At 45.6% G+C, this 19,412-nt stretch overlaps 1 protein-coding gene across 2 annotated transcripts in view; it reads right to left on the bottom strand.

Moving 5' to 3' along the window:
- RP1 (RP1 axonemal microtubule associated) overlaps positions 1–19,412 on the bottom strand; it is a 302,837-nt gene that overhangs the window by 112,989 nt on the left and 170,436 nt on the right. For both annotated transcript variants that reach the window (XM_054985404.1, XM_054985406.1), the window contains exon 26: positions 13,418–13,643. In XM_054985404.1, coding sequence (XP_054841379.1) covers positions 13,418–13,643 — 226 coding nt within the window. The remainder of the gene's footprint in view (positions 1–13,417; positions 13,644–19,412) is intronic.

Raw genomic sequence — 19,412 nt, 5'->3', positions numbered from 1 at the left:
ATAGGGAAAGTCACAAAGAGGCCTGGGCCTGCAGCCGGTATGGTTGGAGACCATCAGATGGTGAGAGGTACAAGTGGGCTCAGAATCCCAGCTCCAACAGCCTGGAAGGGAGCATCTCAAAGAAGTGTGGGTCTGCTCAGAAGAAAAGCCATGGGACATGGCACAAGCCAAGAAGGATGACATGGAGAAGGGACACCAGACAGTGAGGGATCATCAAGAAAGTCATCCTCTAGGGAGGGGTTATGCATTCCTCAAGGAACTTCTGGGCGGCACTTGTGCACATTCTGGGCCTAACAGCCTGGGCCTTGAAGAAGAGGAGAAGAACAGAATAGACAAGGCCAGGGGGATAATGGAACTGTTTGGGACCAGGAGCAGTCTTCACAGCCTCCTCCTCCTGTTGGGTCTATGTACCAGGAAGAACCACTAGGCATGCATCTTGCCAGCAAGGTTAGGAAACAGATACTGGATGGGTATCGCATCAGTGTCTTCATACTCCTGAAGCTGGTAGCTATAGAGGGCAAGAGGTATGTGTGTGCTTAGTCCAGAATGACAAGAGAGGAGAAAGGCCAGGCTGAGTTCACCATCAATTGGATGGCGGGATACACGGTGTTCATGGAGGGCATCCTATTGGCTTACCCAGAGAGTGACTGACACCTCACTAATCATCTTGGGAATGTGCTGCAGGCATAGACCTTGGCATTTTAGGCAGCAGCTATTGAGTATGATGAGGCATGCCAGAAACAGGCCTCTCATAGCAAGAAGGCATCTTTCCTGCATGAGACTCACAATGGATTCAACCCTAGACATCTGTTCCATTAATCATGGCTCCTGCTTTTTTGATTTTTATTTATGAATTTTAAGCAACGTAGTAGACTTTTGGGGTGCCATGGGCAATTCAGAAGCACTCTAGCATGTAAGGATGGAGAAGTGGTAATATAATGCTGATTATGAAAGGTCAAGCATATCTGGAACAGGTAACTTAGACACACTGAATTTTGCATAACAATTTACTAGGCATATATTGAGCTACTGGTTTCTGTTCTATACATATTTATGTTACAGCTGGCTAACACTGGTCACAAGTAGAGATGGGTATGAAACGAGGAAAAATGAAATGAGAGTTTCGCATTTCATTGCCTTCCTTGAATCACGAAACATGATCTTCCACAAAATTGTTCCTGTTTCACGATATGATTTGTTAGTTTCATGATTTGTCAGAACCCGGAGCACTTCAATGCTCCCCTTCATACCCAGAGACACTGGGCTTGGGGGAAGGGCCCCAAAGCCACCACACAGACACCTGCCTAGGCGGGAGAGGGGCACAAAATAAAGCCAAAGGTAACAACAAGATTGTAAGCCCTCAAAAGAGCAGAGAAAGAATTAAGAAGACGAGTCTCTGTCCAGCCTCTGTCTACTGGTACTGAAAAGCACGAGGCAGAGAGCTCTGCCTTATATAACAAACGCTTATATAGAGCAGAACAGAAAGTCTGTGGTTGGCAGACAGACCTGCCTTACAGGGTTTGGAGGGATGAAATTGGTGTTCCCATGGCTACAGAAGGCCCATCTCCTCAGTTGCCTAGGGGATTAACCTTTCTGCTCCTCGCTGTTTAGGGCAGAATGGAAGCTCTCCAGTTAGCAAGGAGAGCTGCCTATCAAGGTTATGTGGGCTAAGATTGGGGTTTCCAATGGCAACAAAAAGTCTGCAGATGTTCCAATTCTATGTTGTCCAGGGAATCAATGGATTGGCACCAGCCTGTCTGGCATCATGAATCATTCATGAATCAAATTAATCGGGCCAAAAAGTCGTGAATTTCGTGAAAACTGGCCCCACAAAACGCATTTTGCGAAACTCAAATTGGCCCAATTCATCATGAAATTTGATTCCTATTTTGATTCATGCTCATGTCTAGTCACAAGTTGCTCTCAACCTTAAACCATGTTTCAGGTATTCTGCGGCAGAGGCTTCTCATTGCTGTATGTCTATCAGCCATGTTACTTAGCTATGAATTGAGAACACATAATCAAGACCAATAATTTGGCCAACTAAGAGGAATAAAGGCAAACAAAGGAATATTAATATGTAATTGGAACAGGGGACAGAAAGGTCCAAGCTTACTTGAAGTGTGGGGGATATGCTGCAGTACACAGACAGAGTCGTGCTACATTTTGAAGTGTAAAGAGCAAGAAGTTCACATTAGGGAATTCTAGGGCAAAGTATCAGGAGATGGACTATTTCAGTGTCAGCATTTTGCACAGATGAAGGTCATGAAGGAGGACAAGTAAGAAGAGGGAAACTGTCAAGATGAGGCATAGTGAAAGCTTAAGAAAAGATTCCAAACATTATGTTGTGTAGGAGAGGCTATGTAGCAAAAAGAAAGGTTACGTAGCAAAGACTGATTAATTAAAACCAAGTTCATTCTGGCAGGATAGAGAAGTATTCTATCAAATATGAATAAGGAAGATCAGTGGTAAGTTAGAGGCTTGATAAAAGGACTGTTAACTCTGAATCTAGTTTATAAAATATATTTTATACTTCTAGTTATGCCTTTTGACAAAACAGACTTTTTAATTAAGTGAAAATATTGCTGGAAAGTTTTTTTCAATTGATCTGAATTTTATATTGGATTGTAATTAGGCATCATATAATACCTCATTTGCTTTCTTTAACAATGTATAATGGGTGTACTTTGGTGCTTCTAAGCAATTATTCCCTTAAACAAGAAATGCAGATTGCAAAAATTTCATTCTAATTTGTGGAGAACTAAAAGCAAAAAGTCACATTGTGTATCTGTTGTTATTCAATTCAAATATGCTGAAATCAAGGGTAATTTGAAATCATGAACTTACTTTGGGAAATGTCTAACATCTAGATAATGTTTCTATTTGCATGCATTTTCGGAATATATTTCAGTAAGTATACTGTGTCAGAAAAGGCATAGATAAGCCATCATAGGAGCTTTATTGATAAAGCTGAATAAGTGTTCTGCTTTGAAAAATAACATGGTCAGTGACCATGCGACGAAGAGGTAAGAACATCTTATAGGACGTTTATAAAAGCCTATGAGGTGGCAGTGAAAGCAGCAAAGAGGGATTTCTTTGCTACTTCCATTGCGTCTGCTAGCTCATGCCCGGCTCAATTATTTCAAACAGTTCGGTCCTTGGTCTCCCTCTCTTAGGGAGACCACCAAATTCTTAATTCAACTATTGGCTGTGAGGCTTTTGCGAGCTATTTTGCGGGCAAAATCTTGTCCCTTCGCTGTGGCCTGCTGCCCACTGTTGATACAGTAAGGGAACTGGAGACCCCTTGGCCGTCTTATGGGTCCGTATTAGATCATTTCAGGCTGCTCTCCCAGGACGATGTTGATAGGATCCTGCAGGGGATGAGGCCAACCACCTGTCCTCTGGACCCCTGCCCATCCTGGCTGGTGAAGGCCAGCTCGGAGGGGCTATGGGACCATTTGGAGGGCATTGTTAACATCTCCCTGAGCTCTGGGGTTTTTCCAGGAGCGTTAAAGGAGGCGGTGGTGTGGCCCCTCCTGAAAAAACCATCTTTGGACCCCACTGACCCGTCCAGTTACCGCCCAGTGTCGAACCTCCCGTTCCTGGGCAAGGTGATTGAGCTGGCGGTGGCGGTACAACTGCAGGAATTCCTGAATGATGCTGTAGTACTGGACCCATTCCAGTCTGGCTTCCATCCTGGCCATGGGATGGAGACGGCCTTGGTTGCCCTCACAGATGACCTTCGCAGGCATCTGGATCAAGGTGGGTCAGCACTGCTTGTGTTACTCGATCTCACAGCAGCATTTGACACAGTTGACTATGATTTGTCGGCCAGCCACCTTGCCGACGTGGGGATTAGGGGGACAGCCTTACAGTGGCTGGTCTCCTTTCTCCAAGGTTGGGGACAGAGGGTGGCGCTCATGGGAGATCTATCGCCCCGTCACCCTTTGGTGTGCGGGGTTCCCCAAGGGGCAATACTCTCCCCGATGTTATTTAACATCTGCATGCACCCCCTCACCCAGTTGATGCAGAGGTTTGGGCTGGGCTGTCATCAATACGCGGATGACATCCAACTTTTTCTGTTGATGGACGGCCTGCCAGACACGGCCCCAGACAATCTGGCCAGAGCTCTGGAGGCTGTGACAGCATGGTTGAAACAGAGCAGGCTGAAATTGAACCCAGTGAAGACGGAGGTCCTGCAGCTGGGATGGGGGCTGCCAGATGTTGGGATCCAGCTCCCTGCCCTGGATGGGACACCACTGGCAAAGTTGGGCATGCTCCCGGATGCCTCCTTATTGATGGAGGCCCAGGTCACGGCAGTTGCCAAGTCTGCATTTTTCCATCTTTGTCAGATCAGACAACTTCCCCCCTACCTGATGCTCCAGGACCTGGCTACAGTGATTCATGCAACGGTCACCTCCAGGCTAGATTAGTGTAACTCACTCTACGCTGGGCTACCCCTGGGCCTGATCTGGAAACTACAACTGGTCCAGAATGTGGCGGCACGGGTCCTGACTGGTATATCTTACCAGTCACATATCACACCTGTTCTGTGCCAGCTGCACTGGCTTCCGGTTGAATTCCAAATCAGGTTCAAGGTATTGGTTCTTACCTTTAAAGCCCTGAGGGGGTTGGGACCGGCATATCTTCGGGACAGCCTCTCCCTGTACTTTCCCTGGAGACCGCTTCGATCAGTGGATAAATGTTTACTGGTGGTCCCCAGCCCTAAGGAAGCCCACCTCGCTTCAACCAGGGCCAGGGCCTTTTCAGTCCTGGCCCCAGCCAGGTGGAACGCTCTGTCAATGGAGACCCGGGCCCAGTGGGACATATTATCGTTCCGCCGGGCCTGTAAGACAGAGCTGTTCCACCAGGCGTTCGGTGGTTGAAGGGGGAGGTGCCATGTTGGCCTCCCACCTTCGGGTGGGGGGGTCTCCCCACCATTGCACTTGGTTAATTTATTTCATTATTGTTTTGTATATTGATTTTAGTATTGCTGTTTTCTTGTTTTTATTGATTTTAAACTGTTCACCGCCCAGAGCCCCTGGGGATGGGCGGTATATAAATTGAAATATAAAATAAAATAAAATAAAATAAATACTGATTCCCCTATTAACATGGAAAGATTACCATTATCTTTCATGGGTCTAATACTGATGACATTTATGATTACATTATTTTCCATCATGTTTACTTATGTTTTTACCCCACAAGGCACCTCTAAATTGAATCATAGCATTTAGGACCAACCTGATCAGTTGACACAGTAAAATTCACCCCCACCCCCCAAACCCACATTGTTGATCCACTCTGTGGCTCTAGCGGGCATGGGAGAAATAACATTTGACCTGCTGCATCTACATCAATAGCAGTAATTTTTCCAGTGAGTTCAGATGGGCCTCCCCCCACTCACAGACACTCATCAAGAAGTGAAAACATAAACAAATAGAGTAGGCCAAATATTGGTAGGTCAAATCTTGCTTCCTCCATTGCACCACACCCATGGCAACATTTGCAATAGACAATTTAGTTGAACATACCCACTGATGACTATACATCAAACAGTGTGAGCAAACTAATTCTTAAAGAATCTTTTTTCATTTAATGTATTTGCTACAAGAAATAAACCAGTTTCAAGGGGAAGAATATGTGAAGTCTTATGACTACAGCATAGCACAGCATATTTTTAATGGTGATAGGCAAAGTTCAGATTCTCTACATATCTTTTTTCTTCTCTTCTAATTTTATTTTAATGTACTTATTTCTATCCACAGTTTTCATGCTGTAGTAAAATAGATAGTAAATAGTTAATTGGAACCTAATTATGGGATGGAGATCCACCCCCTAAACTGTTCTCTTACTTTCCTTTTCTGTGTTAGTTCTTTTTGGTTGAGAATAAAGCAGTGTTATATACAGCAGTGTTATATACAGAGATACAGTTGTATCTCTTACTTTCCTTGTATCAATGTCTATAAAACGAATGACCTGGGTTTATATGTTAAATTGGGTATGCAGGGAGCTTATCTTGGATGGCTTTCATTACCCTTGGTCATTCCACAAATTCAAATGGTAACTTGATCAACTACACACATAGGAGTTTAAAAAGATTGCTTTCTTAAAGACAGAGCTTTAGATTACCCTGTCTTCCTTGCTCACTTTCTTTTTACAAATGCGCATTTTCACATTGCCAGTTGGGAAATGGTTGGATTTTGCTTGCAAGGCACTATAAGGTATCTCCCCATCCCTATGTCAAAAGTCAGATTTAGATTTTGCATAACCTTCCAGTAGGATTAACATGAAATTCCTGGCCACACAGGTTGTTTGAGTCATGAGTCAGAAATATTGTTCTGTAAATTATATACCAGTTTTTAAAAGTCCAAGGTGATTTCAGCAATAAATGTGTACCAACACAGCAGCTATCCTTTCATGAGGACAAAATAGTAATATAAATAATATGTAATCTTGATTTTAATGATGACCAATAGGTACTTCTTAGAGCATGGAAACATCTCAAAGTACAGGGTTGGAACTCACAATTGATCAGCAGAAGGTGCTAATATATTATTTGTACTCACAAAACTAACATCATATATTGCATGAATAAATGTAAATATTTTATATACTAATATATAAATGTAAATATATATACTAATATAGAAATGTAAATATTTTATATACTAATAGCCACGTGGCCCTAACCTGTAGATATTTAAATCTGGAGGTTTGAGCCATGAATGGACAAGACAGATCTTTTTACACACCTGAAAAATGTCCCAGGTTTGCAGAAAAATCTGAAATCTATTTTTTTTAAAAAAATGGGCAGGTTAAAAACCCAAAATTATAAAAACAGCACCTGTAGCTTTAATCAGATGCCGTCAGTGGTTGTTGCTGAGCAACCATTAGCCCATATTCCAGGTTTGGTTTCTGTTAGGAAAAGGCAGGGCAAGAAGGCAGGGTCTTTCTCCAGGCTGTTTTGGCCTTGCAGAGAGGACTCATTGGGCCAGGCCCAGAAGCAACCATGGGATAATTTGACAACACATAACTTGCATGACACATCCAGGCTGGTTCAACAGCAGCTCCCCCCCACCCCCCACCGCAAACCAGTATAGTGTAGAGGTTAGAGTTTCAGAGTAGGATCTGTGAGACCCAGGTTCAAATTATGACTCTGTTGTGGAAGCTCACTGGGTGACTTAGATCCAGTCACTCTCAGCCTAACCTACTTCTCAGGGTCCTTGTGAGGATAATAGGGAGGGAAAGAGAAGGATGTAATCTGCTTTGGGTCCCCAATGTGGAGAAAGGCAATATATATATAAAGTTAATAAATATAGATGAAGTTAGGGGCAGATAAAAAGTAGGATGTTTCGTGGGTCTGAAAGAGAGAGGACATAGGGAAAGATGAGTATATGGAGGCTGCCAGCAGAGCAGTGTTCCCATGAATGTGAGCAACTGAGCAATTGCTCACAGATTCTGACTCCTCTGCTCACAGCTTCTCAGCTGAAGCTCCCAGGTACTAACTCTCAGGAGCCCCACCTTCCCACTCAGCTGGCGCCTACAGGTGGGCCCTATAAGGATGGAGCAGGGATGGACTCTCATCCCGCTTCTGTCCTCTCTTCCCAGCTGTGGCAGGCTTGGCCCCCAGGGCAGAGCCAGAGAGTGCCTTCTGCCACTGCTGGCTCTCTAGCTGGGGAACAGAGCAGATCTGAGCAATGGGGCCCAGTCTGACCTGTGTAGCCTGAACACGCTGGGATCCCTTCAGCCCCAGAGAGTGGAGGAGAAGAGGTAGCACCTCAGCCGCCACCATTGTGAAGGTGTAGTTTAACTTCGCCTAGGTGCAGAAGGAGGCCAGCAAGAAGGACCACAAGGAGGGGAAGGAAGGTGGAGGGCTGGGCCAGGTGCTCATTTTGCCCTCCGACTGCCAGATGATGAGGAAGAGAAGGCCGTTGTGGTGCTGAAGGAGACTGGTTGAGCTTTGCCATTGATGAGGCCTCCTTTCTGAAGCCTTTTCTAAAGTGGCTTTTACAGCCTGAAATGCAGACTCAGCCAAAAACTGGATCTGGCCGCCCTGTCTCGGCAAGCCAAGCATCTCTAAAATGAAATCAATTGATGTAAACCAGAGTAAGTCTACTTAGGATCACGCAGTTAGGGGTTTATTTTAGCATGGCCGCTTTGGGGCTGGCTCCAGGTTGGCTCTCTTCTTCTTTTTGCCGCCTTCTTCTCTGCAGGCTCACAGTCCTTCTGCTTCCCCCCACCCCAAATCTGGATCTGAAGCTAAAGCGAGCCTCCCAGGGCAGTAGGGGTGCCATTCCCCTGGTGCAGGGGATCCCGGCTCCCCCCACCCCCCACCCCCACTTACTTGGCTGGTGGGGGTGTGCACTTCCTGTGGCATCTCCTGGGTGGCATGGTGCACCCCCAGGCAGTGCAGTGTGCTCCCGCACCCACAGTGGCCTGATTCAGGCTGAATCGCAGGCCCGATACGGGCTGAATCATGCCCCATAGCCAGCCCAATTCGGGATGAATTGTGCCCCACAGCTGGCCTGATTCAGCCCCCTGGTGAGTGTGGGAGCACTCCCAGGCAATCCTTTGACCCAAGTGATGATGTCCCTTCCCAGAAGTGATGTCATTGCCCAAGCCTGGGAGCATGTGTGCATGCTGCACATGCAAGCAGGAACACAAAACACTACGAGGTGAGTGCCAGGCTCTTAATCTCCTGCCAGGGGAGTCAGGGGATCTGGCAACCCTAAAGGGCAGTTGTGCCTGACTTGCCTTCTCCCCTGCAGCAGAAGCTGAGGGAAAGCCTCTTTGGTCACAGGGGAGTCTAGAGATGCAGAATTAATCAGGAAGCCTTAAAGATTTTGCAGGGTTTGCGTCCAGTGACACCATAGAGATCAACAAGATTTTCAGGATATGAGCTTTCCAGAATCAAAGCTCTCTTCTTCAGATACAAAGAAAAAGGGAACTTTGATTATACCCTGTAAATCTTGTTGGTCTCTAAGGTGCTACTGGACGCCGATGCTGCTGTTCTACTGCAGACCAAGACGGCTGCCAAACTGAAACTCTTTTGGGGCCATAAAGGCTCCTTTTTCATTTTGTCCAAAACCAGTGATTACTGGTCAATTCCAGAGGTTTAGGTTTTGATCCTGTTCATGTTAACTGGCTGGCACCCTAACTGGCTGGCACTCTAAGCATTCTGGAAATGTTTCCTCCTGTCATTCTGACTTCTTAAAGATTGTGTTGTTTTTTTGTTTATGAGCCGCCTCAAGCAGCTCTCTGCTTGAAGTTGTATGAACAAAGTTACTAAAGCACCAGGTTTGCCATTCCTGAGCTTCTGACTAAAATGAAAGGGGTAGATGAGCCAGATTTTCTTTGTGACATGGAGTAGGATAGAAGTGTAGAGAGAGAGACTGCATTTGGACAGCTTTTATGTGTTATGTAATTGTCTAAAGCACAATTGTTCCCAGTGTTGTATGGTGCTTGTATAGGGTAATGGGTAAGTGGCTGAGCTGAGAAATCTACAGTCAGAATTGCACCTGAACCACAAGAAAGCCAGTCAGCATGAATGTAAAACAAAAGTCCAGTGGCACCTTAAAGACTGACTTTTATTTCAGTATGAGCTTTTGTGAGTCACTGCTCACTTCTTCAGGTATGGAAATCAAACTCAGAATTGTTCTTATGGGGCAGGTTGGGTGGGGTGGGGACTCTATCATGAGTCTTTCAAGTGCAGATTCATTTGTGGGGGAAAAGAAAATGTAAGAATGAATCCCAGTTTGATTTCCATACATATCTGAACAAGTCATCACTGGCTCACCAAAGCTCATCTTGAAATAAATGTGCTAGTCTTTAAGGTGCCGCTGGACATCTGCTTTATTTTGCAGCAATGGACTAACACAGCTACCCCTTCGCAATCAGCATGAACATATCAATTTTTATACAGAATTATACTCTGATTTTTATGGGCCTTTCACCTAATGGGTCTAGATGGTCTTGGACAACTGGTTTTTATTGTTAATTTGTTTTGATTGTAATCAAAATGTATTACATGGTTTTTGTTTTTGGATTCTACAGAGGCTATGAATCAATGGGCTTAGACTGGAGTTACTTTGTACAGTATACTTTGTATACTGTATATCTCCTCGCCTACCTGCTGAAATCTTGTTGGAATAGAGAAGGTTAATGTGCCCAGGATGGGATGCAGAGTAGAGATGGGCACAAACCGCATTACGAATTTCAAAAACCCACGAAAATGGCGATCGCAATCCGGCGGTTCGTGATTGTCCTTGTCCAACGAACCTGCGTTTGGAAGAAGCCTGGTTCGGTGCATTCACCCACGGTTTGGGAAGCCAGACAGTCAGGCGCCAGCAATCAATTCCCTTGGAAACGGAGCCGGAGCCTGAACTCTGTCTGCACTCCTTCTGTCACCCTGGAAACCCGAATGGAAGCCCAGCTTACCTTGATCTGCAGGTCTTCCTTCCAACCACAGAGCTGCAAAGTGGTTACAAGTTGGGAGAAGACACCATGGGGAGGGAGGGGGAAGTGGGTGTTCTGTAGCCATCTCATCCCTGCAAACCCTGATAGGCAGTTCTGATGGCCAAACACAGACCTCCTGCATTGCTCAATGGGACCTGTGCTTATAAATAGCCGTGGGCTCCCAGGCTGGGTTTCACTTTCAGCGAGCAGTGGAGTGGGACAGAGCTCTTGCTTGCCACTTGTTAGCCTTTGAGGAGAGAGAGCCTCGCTACAAGTGACATCTTCCACGCGAAGGGCACTTGATCATTTTCGCAAGTCTTTCTGGGTACTGAAGTCCCTCTCCCACACCCCTTTTCCTTCTGTTCCTTCCCGTCTCCGTTAGCACGGCTGCCTGAAGAGACGGAGAAAGCCTACGAGAGCAGCTTTTGCAAATCGTCTTGCTGGGGGGTGGGGAATGCTCTAGAGAAAGCTGACATGTGAAGTCCTCCCCTCTCTGTTAGAACTGTTAGGATCGCTGCCTTAAAAGTCAGAGAAAGCCTGCGTTTGCAAATTGTTTCTCTAGTCGCAAGCCTGCTCTCAATGATCTTTGGGGGCAGGCAGCTGCAACTTTCTAAGCTTTCTCTAGAGTATTTCCCCCCCTCCCCGAGCAAGACGATTAGCAAAGTTGCAGCGGGCAGCTCGGGGAAGGGGGGAATACTCTAGAGAAAGCTTAGAAAGTTGCAGCTGCCCGCCCCCAAAGATCATTGAGAGCAGGCTTGCGACTAGAGAAACAATTTGCAAACGCAGGCTTTCTCTGACTTTTAAGGCAGCGATCCTAACAGTTCTAACAGAGAGGGGAGGACTTCACGTCAGCTTTCTCTAGAGCATTCCCCACCCCCCAGCAAGACGATTTGCAAAAGCTGCTCTCGTAGGCTTTCTCCGTCTCTTCAGGCAGCCATGCTAACGGAGAGGGGGAGGAACAGAAGGAAAAGGGGTGTGGGAGAGGGACTTCAGTACCCAGAAAGACTTGCGAAAATGATCAAGTGCCCTTCGCGTGGAAGATGTCACTTGTAGCGAGGCTCAGAGACAGGGAGTATAATTGAGCTTGGATTTTTGTGGGAGTTTCCTAGGGGCCGTGATTGGAGAGGGTATAACTCCAAGATCCCTTTTGCAATCTTGTCCAAACTTGAGTGATGGCTGTAGGAGAGCCTGCAAAAGACTCCCCAGGAATATGGGCTCTCTAAGTGCAATGGGGACCGTTCCACAAACTGCGAACCACGAACCAGTTCAGCAATGGAAAATGTTCGTTGCTGTCCAGAGACAGGCCCTCCCGCCCCGGACTCCAGCGCCCCCCGAAGCCCCGGCACACACTTACCCAGCCAGCGAGGGGCCCTCCGACGGCTGGGCCGGAACGCAACGAAGGGCAGAGACCGGGCCATGGCTGCCACGGCTGCCTCTTGCTCTGCAGCCACCTCCACCAAAGCCAGGCCAGGCCACGAGAGGAGCACTGAGATGCCCACAGCCCAACGCCGGCAGAGCTGTGGCCAGGCCCGACAAGCCAGCCAAGGCCCAGGCTTGGCGCAGGTGGGAGACAGTGCCTCCAGATGGGCGCGGTGAAGCGCGTGGCAGATGCCAGCACAGGCACCCTCCAGTCAGGTCCCGCCTTCCGTGCCCGGGACCGATTTGGCACCGGCTCTCCGGCAGCCCCACCCCTCGGGCCGGGGGGAGGGCGGGAGAGCCCAACTGATTGATGGAGAAAGGACACAGCTGGTGCTCTTGGGGGAGGGAGGACAGGATAGGGGAAGGAAAGATAGGCGAGAGGGCCAAGAGGGAGGGTTGGTCAGGGTGGGGCACGGGGGTGTGGCCATGCCTGGCCAAGGTGATGGGGAGCACCCTGGGGACGGGAATCTGGGAGGCTGGGCGGGGCTGGTGATGGGAGGAGGGTATATTAGGAGGGTTCCTACCTGGGCTGAGGAGGAGAGAGAGGGGATGGAGCCTCCGGAGTGCAGCAACTCCTGAGCAAGTGCCCCATCTGAGGCCGCAGGGGAACCCCAGAGGGGGAGGGGCCTGGCCGCAAGATCCGCCAGCACCGGCTCGCTAGGAAGATGGACCCGCATGACACGCCCCTGCCAGGAGCGGACCCGCCAGCGCTGACCCGGGGCAGCAAAGCCCCTGACAGTTGCGGTTCGCAACCTCAGGATTGTCGTCGGCACCGAACTATGAACCACAGATTCTTTAATTTTTTTTGGTTCGTGCCCATGTCTAATGCAGAGCACATGTTCTCAGATATATTTATATTTGTATATTAAACAGTTGGGAAGGAGAAGTATTAATAACTTTACCTGCAGAGTAATTTAGTTTGATATTTAGCAACCATGTATGAATGAATGCTTGCATTGTTGTTTCTAAGCGAGAAACAATACAAATTAAAGTAGTTCGTAGTTTGTTTGTATGTTTATATGTTTTGTATGTTTGTAGAGTGAAATAATTTTTGTTTAAAAAAAGGAGGTGCGCTCAAAACTTTAATGCAAGTTGTTGTTTTGGCTCACTAAGTAGATTTTTGGCTCACAACACTACACAGAGGGAACATTGCAGGAGACAGGAAAGAGGAAATAGTGTGGGAAAGGGAATACAGGGAAAATAAAGCACCCTCACAAGTCCTTGCAGGTCCCCCAACATGCAACTGGGCCTGACTCAGCTGGCACCACACAACTGGGCCATAGGGGAGAGGCTGCTGGAAGGGAGGGGAAGGGGGAAAGTTGACAAGAGGGGGCAGACAAAGGTGGGTGGGAACGAGAGAAGGGAGCAGAAAAAGGGGGGAGGCTATGAGGAGCAGGGAAGGGGGAAAAGAACATGAGGAGAATGAGATGCCCCCCAAAGTCCTTGTGGGTCCCCCACTTGTTAAGTACGGTATTTTTGAATTTCAACAGAATAATATATGTAGGTTAGTGGTAAAAATGAAATACCCCAGACGTACATGGTAGAAGTGGTTTCTTGGGTCTCCTAATTGCTATTTCTCTCCATGTGTCTCCATCATCTTGGTCTTCAGCTAGCCAGCAGCCTAGAGACAAACATATTTCTTGTTCTGATTGTGAGTTCACTTTTTGAAGTCTCATCTCCTCTAGATACCAACTAGGATCCAATCCACTATTGTCATGACCAATCCGTATTTTATACAATTCTCCAACATCTTTTAGATTTATCTGTAAAATATGAAAATAGATAGAAAAGCTTTAATTATAGTTTGATGGTCTATCAAAGTAGCCTCCAGAATGATACATAAAGTGTTATTAAACTAGTATACCAATCCTAGCTGCTGAATAGATCAAAATGGGTAGCTGTGTTAGTCTGTCTGTAGTGTGGAAAAGAGCAAGAGTCCAGTAGCACTTATAAGACTAACAAAATAAGTGATAGGGTATGAGCTACCTATCTGAAGACATGATACCTATCTGAAGAAGTGAGCTGTGGCTCATGAAAGCTCATACCCTACCATTAGTTTTGTTAGTCTTATAGGTGCTACTGGACTCTTGCTCTTTTCCACTAGCTGCCAAAGTTATGCAATATTATCTTAGTTCTGCTTTTTTTTTAAAGTTGAAAAATTTTCTCTTCCCATGTCAGTTCTAGGCTGAGCAATGCTGCTTGGCTAACTTTAGATCACGTGTAAAACACACACAGACACACACAGACATTTTAAAAATCAAATGTATGCAATGAGACTTTCAGTGATCAAATGTCATTCCATGTGCTTTATGGTGATCTTTTGGCAGTATTGCCTAATATGATTTGCTTTCCAGAGGTACAGAGATGGTGTGACTCTGGCCCACACAATTATGTTAATTAGTGCTTGGTTAAAAGATTTTTATTTCACACCACAAAGAATTAACTAGTGGCATTCACTGTCACAAGACATTAGGATGGACATTCATTTAGCTAGCTTTTTAAGAGATTTGACAAATGCGTAGAGGACACCTATTGATAGTTAGCAGTCATGATACCTAAATGGAAATTCCATGTATGGCGTCTGAATGCTTCTAGATACCAGAGATGGGAACAAACTACAAAGGAAGGTCATCACCTCCATATCCTTCTGTCTGGCTGGTAGACAGACCCTGGTCTGATCTGGCAAAACAATTCTTTCATGCTGATAGGTAACACTGTCCCTGGTAGGACTTACTTGTAAAAATCCTAGCTAAAGATGGAGATTAAAGAAGTGATTGCTTCAGTGCTACCAGCTCTACCTCCAATAATGGTGTATTTTTTCCACTGTTCACAATCTGGCCCTTCCATTAATGATGCAATGGCCTATATAACTTTACAACCATAAAAAGAGCCCTGCCTGGATATAACCCTGATCTGCCTAGTCTAACATCTTGTTTCTCAGATTAATCAGTTTTCAAAAAGGATTGAGTAGTAGGTGACATGGAAGACATCTGTGTGAAACCCTGGAGAACTAGTAGGTGATACTGTCCTTGACAGACCAGTGATCTAACCCAATACACAGAAGCTTCAGGTGTTGATGTGAGTAGCCAAGCAGTTTCTCCTTGCAAGGCCACAGACAGGGTGAAAACAAAAAGGGTCCTTTGAAGTTTCCTCCTAGCAATTAATACTACTAAGTACAAAGATTCAGCAATGCTAATTGTTGTTGTTGAAGGCTTTCATGGCCAGAGAACGATGGTTGGATTTTCCAGGCTGTATAGCCATGGTCTTGGCATTGTAGTTCCTGACGTTTCGCCAGCAGCTGTGACTGGCATCTTCAGAGGTGTAGCACCAAAAGACCGAGATCTCTCAGTGTCACAGTGTGGAGAAGATGTTGGCAGGTAATTTATATCTACTCAGGAAGGTGGGTTTGGGCTGAGTCATCCTGTAAGAGTTTCCCAAGGTGTGGAATGCTAATGGAGGGAGGCTTCACTGTATCCTGAGAAGGTTCTTTTGCATATGGATTGGTGCTTGATATGCTAATCTTCTCTGCAGGGCTATTGTAGGATGTAGAGTATTTGTTGATAGAGTATGAATTCTTTTCATCCCCTTTTAAAGCCAGCTACATGAATGGTCATTACTATATATTGTGGCAGTGAACTCTATGACTGAATCATGCACTGTGTAAAGACATACTTTCTTCTGTTTATTCTGAATCTAAGGACCACAAGAAGACCAGTCTCTCTCCAGCCATCAGTCAGAGAAGGTGCAGCCACAGAACAACCAACAGTTCCCCAGGGACTGAATATGAAGACTGCCACAGTCCAGAGGATTTTTTTTTTGCTTTTTATCACATTGTATTTAGTCTGCTGTTTGTAAGCCAGTTTGCAGTCAAATGGTGAGATATAAATCTTCCAAGTAAATAATAGCCCTATTAACCATTATGAAACCCGAATTTTGTCTTTGGAAGGCATGGTCTAGCTGATGGCAGAATCATACTTCAATCCATTCAAAAGAAAAGAATAGCAATGGAGCCTTTGCTCAATGAATCATAGAGAGAGACCAACAGCTCATTTATTCCCCACCCACTTCCTCAAGCCAATATTGAAACACAAGATGTGCCTTCAGGCAAAAAATGTTTTGTGATGTCACAAAAATAACTTGTACTCTCATTCTTCTTTATGACATCAGCTTCTACCACTCTACCATTAGTCCAGGAAGAGACTGCTTTCATTATGGTTATATTTGTCGAGAAAGTAACTGATTTCAAGCAAACCATCACAGAATCACAGAATCACAGAGTTGGAAGGGGCCATCCAGACCTTCTAGTCCAAAAGCTCGTGTTTGAGAAGGGCCTACCCTTCACTTGCTCCTTTCCCTTCCAGCACACTCCCCCATGGAATAACTCTCATCAAGCCTCTGAGTTCATTGAAGTCGGCCCTACAAAAATCTAACCTATGAGTCTGGCTACGAACTTCCTTGGCCCCCCACAGCAACTGGAATTCAAGGAGGACATGGTCACTTCCCCCTAAGGTCCCCACCACATTCACCCCATCTACCAATTCTTCCCTGTTGTTTAATATTAAGTCTAGTATGGCCAAACTCCTTGTAGCTTCCTCCACCATTTGAAAAAGGAAGTTATCGGCCAGGCAGGTCAGGAAGTTGCGTGAGTCTTGTTGCTTTGCTGAGCTTGTCTCCCAGCACACATTGGGGAAGTTGAAGTCACCCATAATTATAAGGTTCTGATGTCTGTTCAATCTGTTCAAGGAGGGTAGCATCCATTTCCTCTCCCTGGTCAGGTGGTCTGTAGCAAACTCCAACAACAATACCCTTTGTCCTTTCTTCCCTTATTTCCACCCATATACTTTCCGCCGGGCTGTCAACCACATTCTCCAGAACTTGCTGACAATCAAGCCCTCTCCTCACATACAATGCCACTCCACCTCCTCTTCTACCCTTCCAGTTTTTCTTGAACAACTTGTGCCCATCCCATGACATTCCAGTCATGGGAATCATCTCACCAAGTCTCAGTAATTCCTACTATGTCATAGCCCTCTGTTTGCAAGAGAAGCTCAAGCTTGTCCTTCTTATTTCCCATACTTTGGGCATTGGTATATAGGCACTTGTAGCTTTGTACCTTTGTTTGATCTGTCCTACTCAGGTGGGCCCCTGCTGTTATCTCTTCTTCACAGAAATCCCCTCGTTGATCATCCCCTTCCCCTTGTGGTATCAGTTTAAAGCTCTCTTGATGAAGCTCTCCAGGTTCTTTCCAAACATTTTCTTCCCTGACCTTGAAAGGTGAAGCCCATTATGTGCTAGAAAGCCTTCTCTAAGGAAATCTATCCCGTGGTCCTAGAACCCAAAGTGCTCCGGCCGGCACTATCACCTCAGCCAATAATTCACCTCAAGTATGGTCTGTTCCCTTCGCATTCCTCTTCCTTTGACAGGAAGGATAGAAGAGAATACCACCTGTGCCCCCACTGTCTTCAACTGCCGTCCAATAGCTTCATAGTCCTCTTTAATTCTTGCAATGGTATTCACAGTCATGTCATTTGTTCCCATATGAACCAGCACAAATGGGTATTGATCAGTTGGTCTGATCAGTTTCAGCAGTCGGTTTGTAATATCCTGAATTATGGCTCCTGGCAAACAACACATCTCTCGGAGTAGGGGATCTGGCCTGGACACATGATGTTCCATACCCCTGAGCAGAGAGTCCCCGATGACCACCACCTTCCGTTTCCTTTCACTTCCGTGTGGCTCCATGCCCTCTTCACTCCCTCCTCCAGGTTTTTGTGGTTCTCCTTCTACTCTCGTCTCCATCACCATCTCAAGCACCTCAAAATGATTTTTGAGCTCCAGTAGACCCGAGCATCGCCTTAGTCCACGTCTTCCGGTTTGTACTGCAGAACTGAAAGGAGGCTCAGAAGGGAGATTGACTCTTCCTTCTTCTCTTTGACTTACTTCATGCTTGTGCAGAGTCCCCAGGCTCTTGTCAATAAAATCCTCCCCTTCCTTGATATCCTGAAGGGTGGTGATCCTCTCCTTTAGGCTCTGAATCTTCTCCTCCAAAAGCCTGACCAGCTTACACTTCTGACAGGTGAAGTCCATCTTCTCTTCTGGGAGGAAACAAACATGGAACACTCCATGCAGGTGACTGGAAAGGGGCCCTCTGTCAACATCATCGCCTTCCAAGTATATTCCAAGAGTACTCTTCCAGCTGCAGGGCCCTTTCCTTCTCCTTCTCAGAGCCCAGATGGCTGTGATGTGCACTTTTATTTATTTAGCTTTTGTCACTGCTCCAGTTACCTCTTTAGGGTGGTTAATAATAGAAAAATAAAAACAAATTTGAAATCCAGTAAAACTGCTGTAATGTGAGCCACATCAGCAATAAAATGATTCCAACCTTTCAATCAGAACTTGATTAATTCTCCAGCCCCAGGGAATGGCAGTCCTGATTAATCTACAAACAGAGATCCATTCCCCTATAGAAAATGGCTGCTTTGGAGGGTTGACTCTATGGCATTACATCCAGTTGGGGTCCCTCCCTTCCCCAATCTGTTCCCACCCCACACTACACCACCAAATCTCCAGGAATATCCCACGCTGGAGTTGCATCCCACCCTTAATATGCTTGTCATTTTATGATGGAGATCAGCCATATAAACCCCATGCACAGTTGTATTATGTTCCTTTATTCAGCAGAGGTGGTAGAAACAAAATCAACAAAAGCAGCTTTAAAAAGCGAGGACCACTTAATTCTCTTTTCTTTCTGTTTGGAGACAAAATTGTTACTAACACAGAATACACTCAACCCAGAAAGTTCCTAAATCCTTTACACACAGCACCATCCCATCAGCCAAAGGAACTTTCAGTAGAGGACAGAACCATTTGTTTCTAAGCTTGCTCAGCAAAGTTTATGCCACTTCTAACAGACAAAAAAATTTCTAAAAAACCTTCCCTCTGCCCATGCTGGAGAACAGCAAGCACCCCACTGCCTCCTCTGCTTGTGTACTCTGGTAAGTATACACAACATATAGACACAGAGTTAATTTTCTGCTCTGCTTAGGAATTGTGTAGATTTTTCTTTTCTCTTATAATATTGTATTGGTCATTTTCTATCACCTTTACACACCACAGTCTGCATGTCACAAAACTGATTTCAGATTTTACTCTGGAGTAGCAATGTTGGCATAGTTCATATTTACCTGTCTCAAAATATCAACTTCTCCAGTCTGTAACTGCCTGGCTGCATTATGAGTTAACTTCTATGTCCCTGAGAAACCTCTACAGCTAAGAAATTATATTGAACTTCTGGGCATGTGAAAATAAAAAGAGAAACCTTGGAATTACATCCATCCAAGATGTTGAAATTTTCAGTAGAAACATCAAGAAACATGGAGACTACATCTTCCATGTTAGTCCTCCCATTTACCCACTCGAGGCAAGGAATTACCAGTCCCCAGCCCCTGGAAGAACTTAGGAGAAGGAAAAAAATGGCTTCTATATAGTAACACTGTAGAGATTTTCTCTAGTCTCTTTGGTATAAACCACAG

This window comes from Eublepharis macularius, chromosome 7, assembly GCF_028583425.1.
Source record: "Eublepharis macularius isolate TG4126 chromosome 7, MPM_Emac_v1.0, whole genome shotgun sequence".
NCBI classification, from domain to species: Eukaryota; Metazoa; Chordata; class Lepidosauria; order Squamata; family Eublepharidae; genus Eublepharis; species Eublepharis macularius.
The sequence above is the reverse complement of the archived record's forward strand: the minus strand, read 5'-3'. Positions and strand labels throughout refer to the sequence as shown.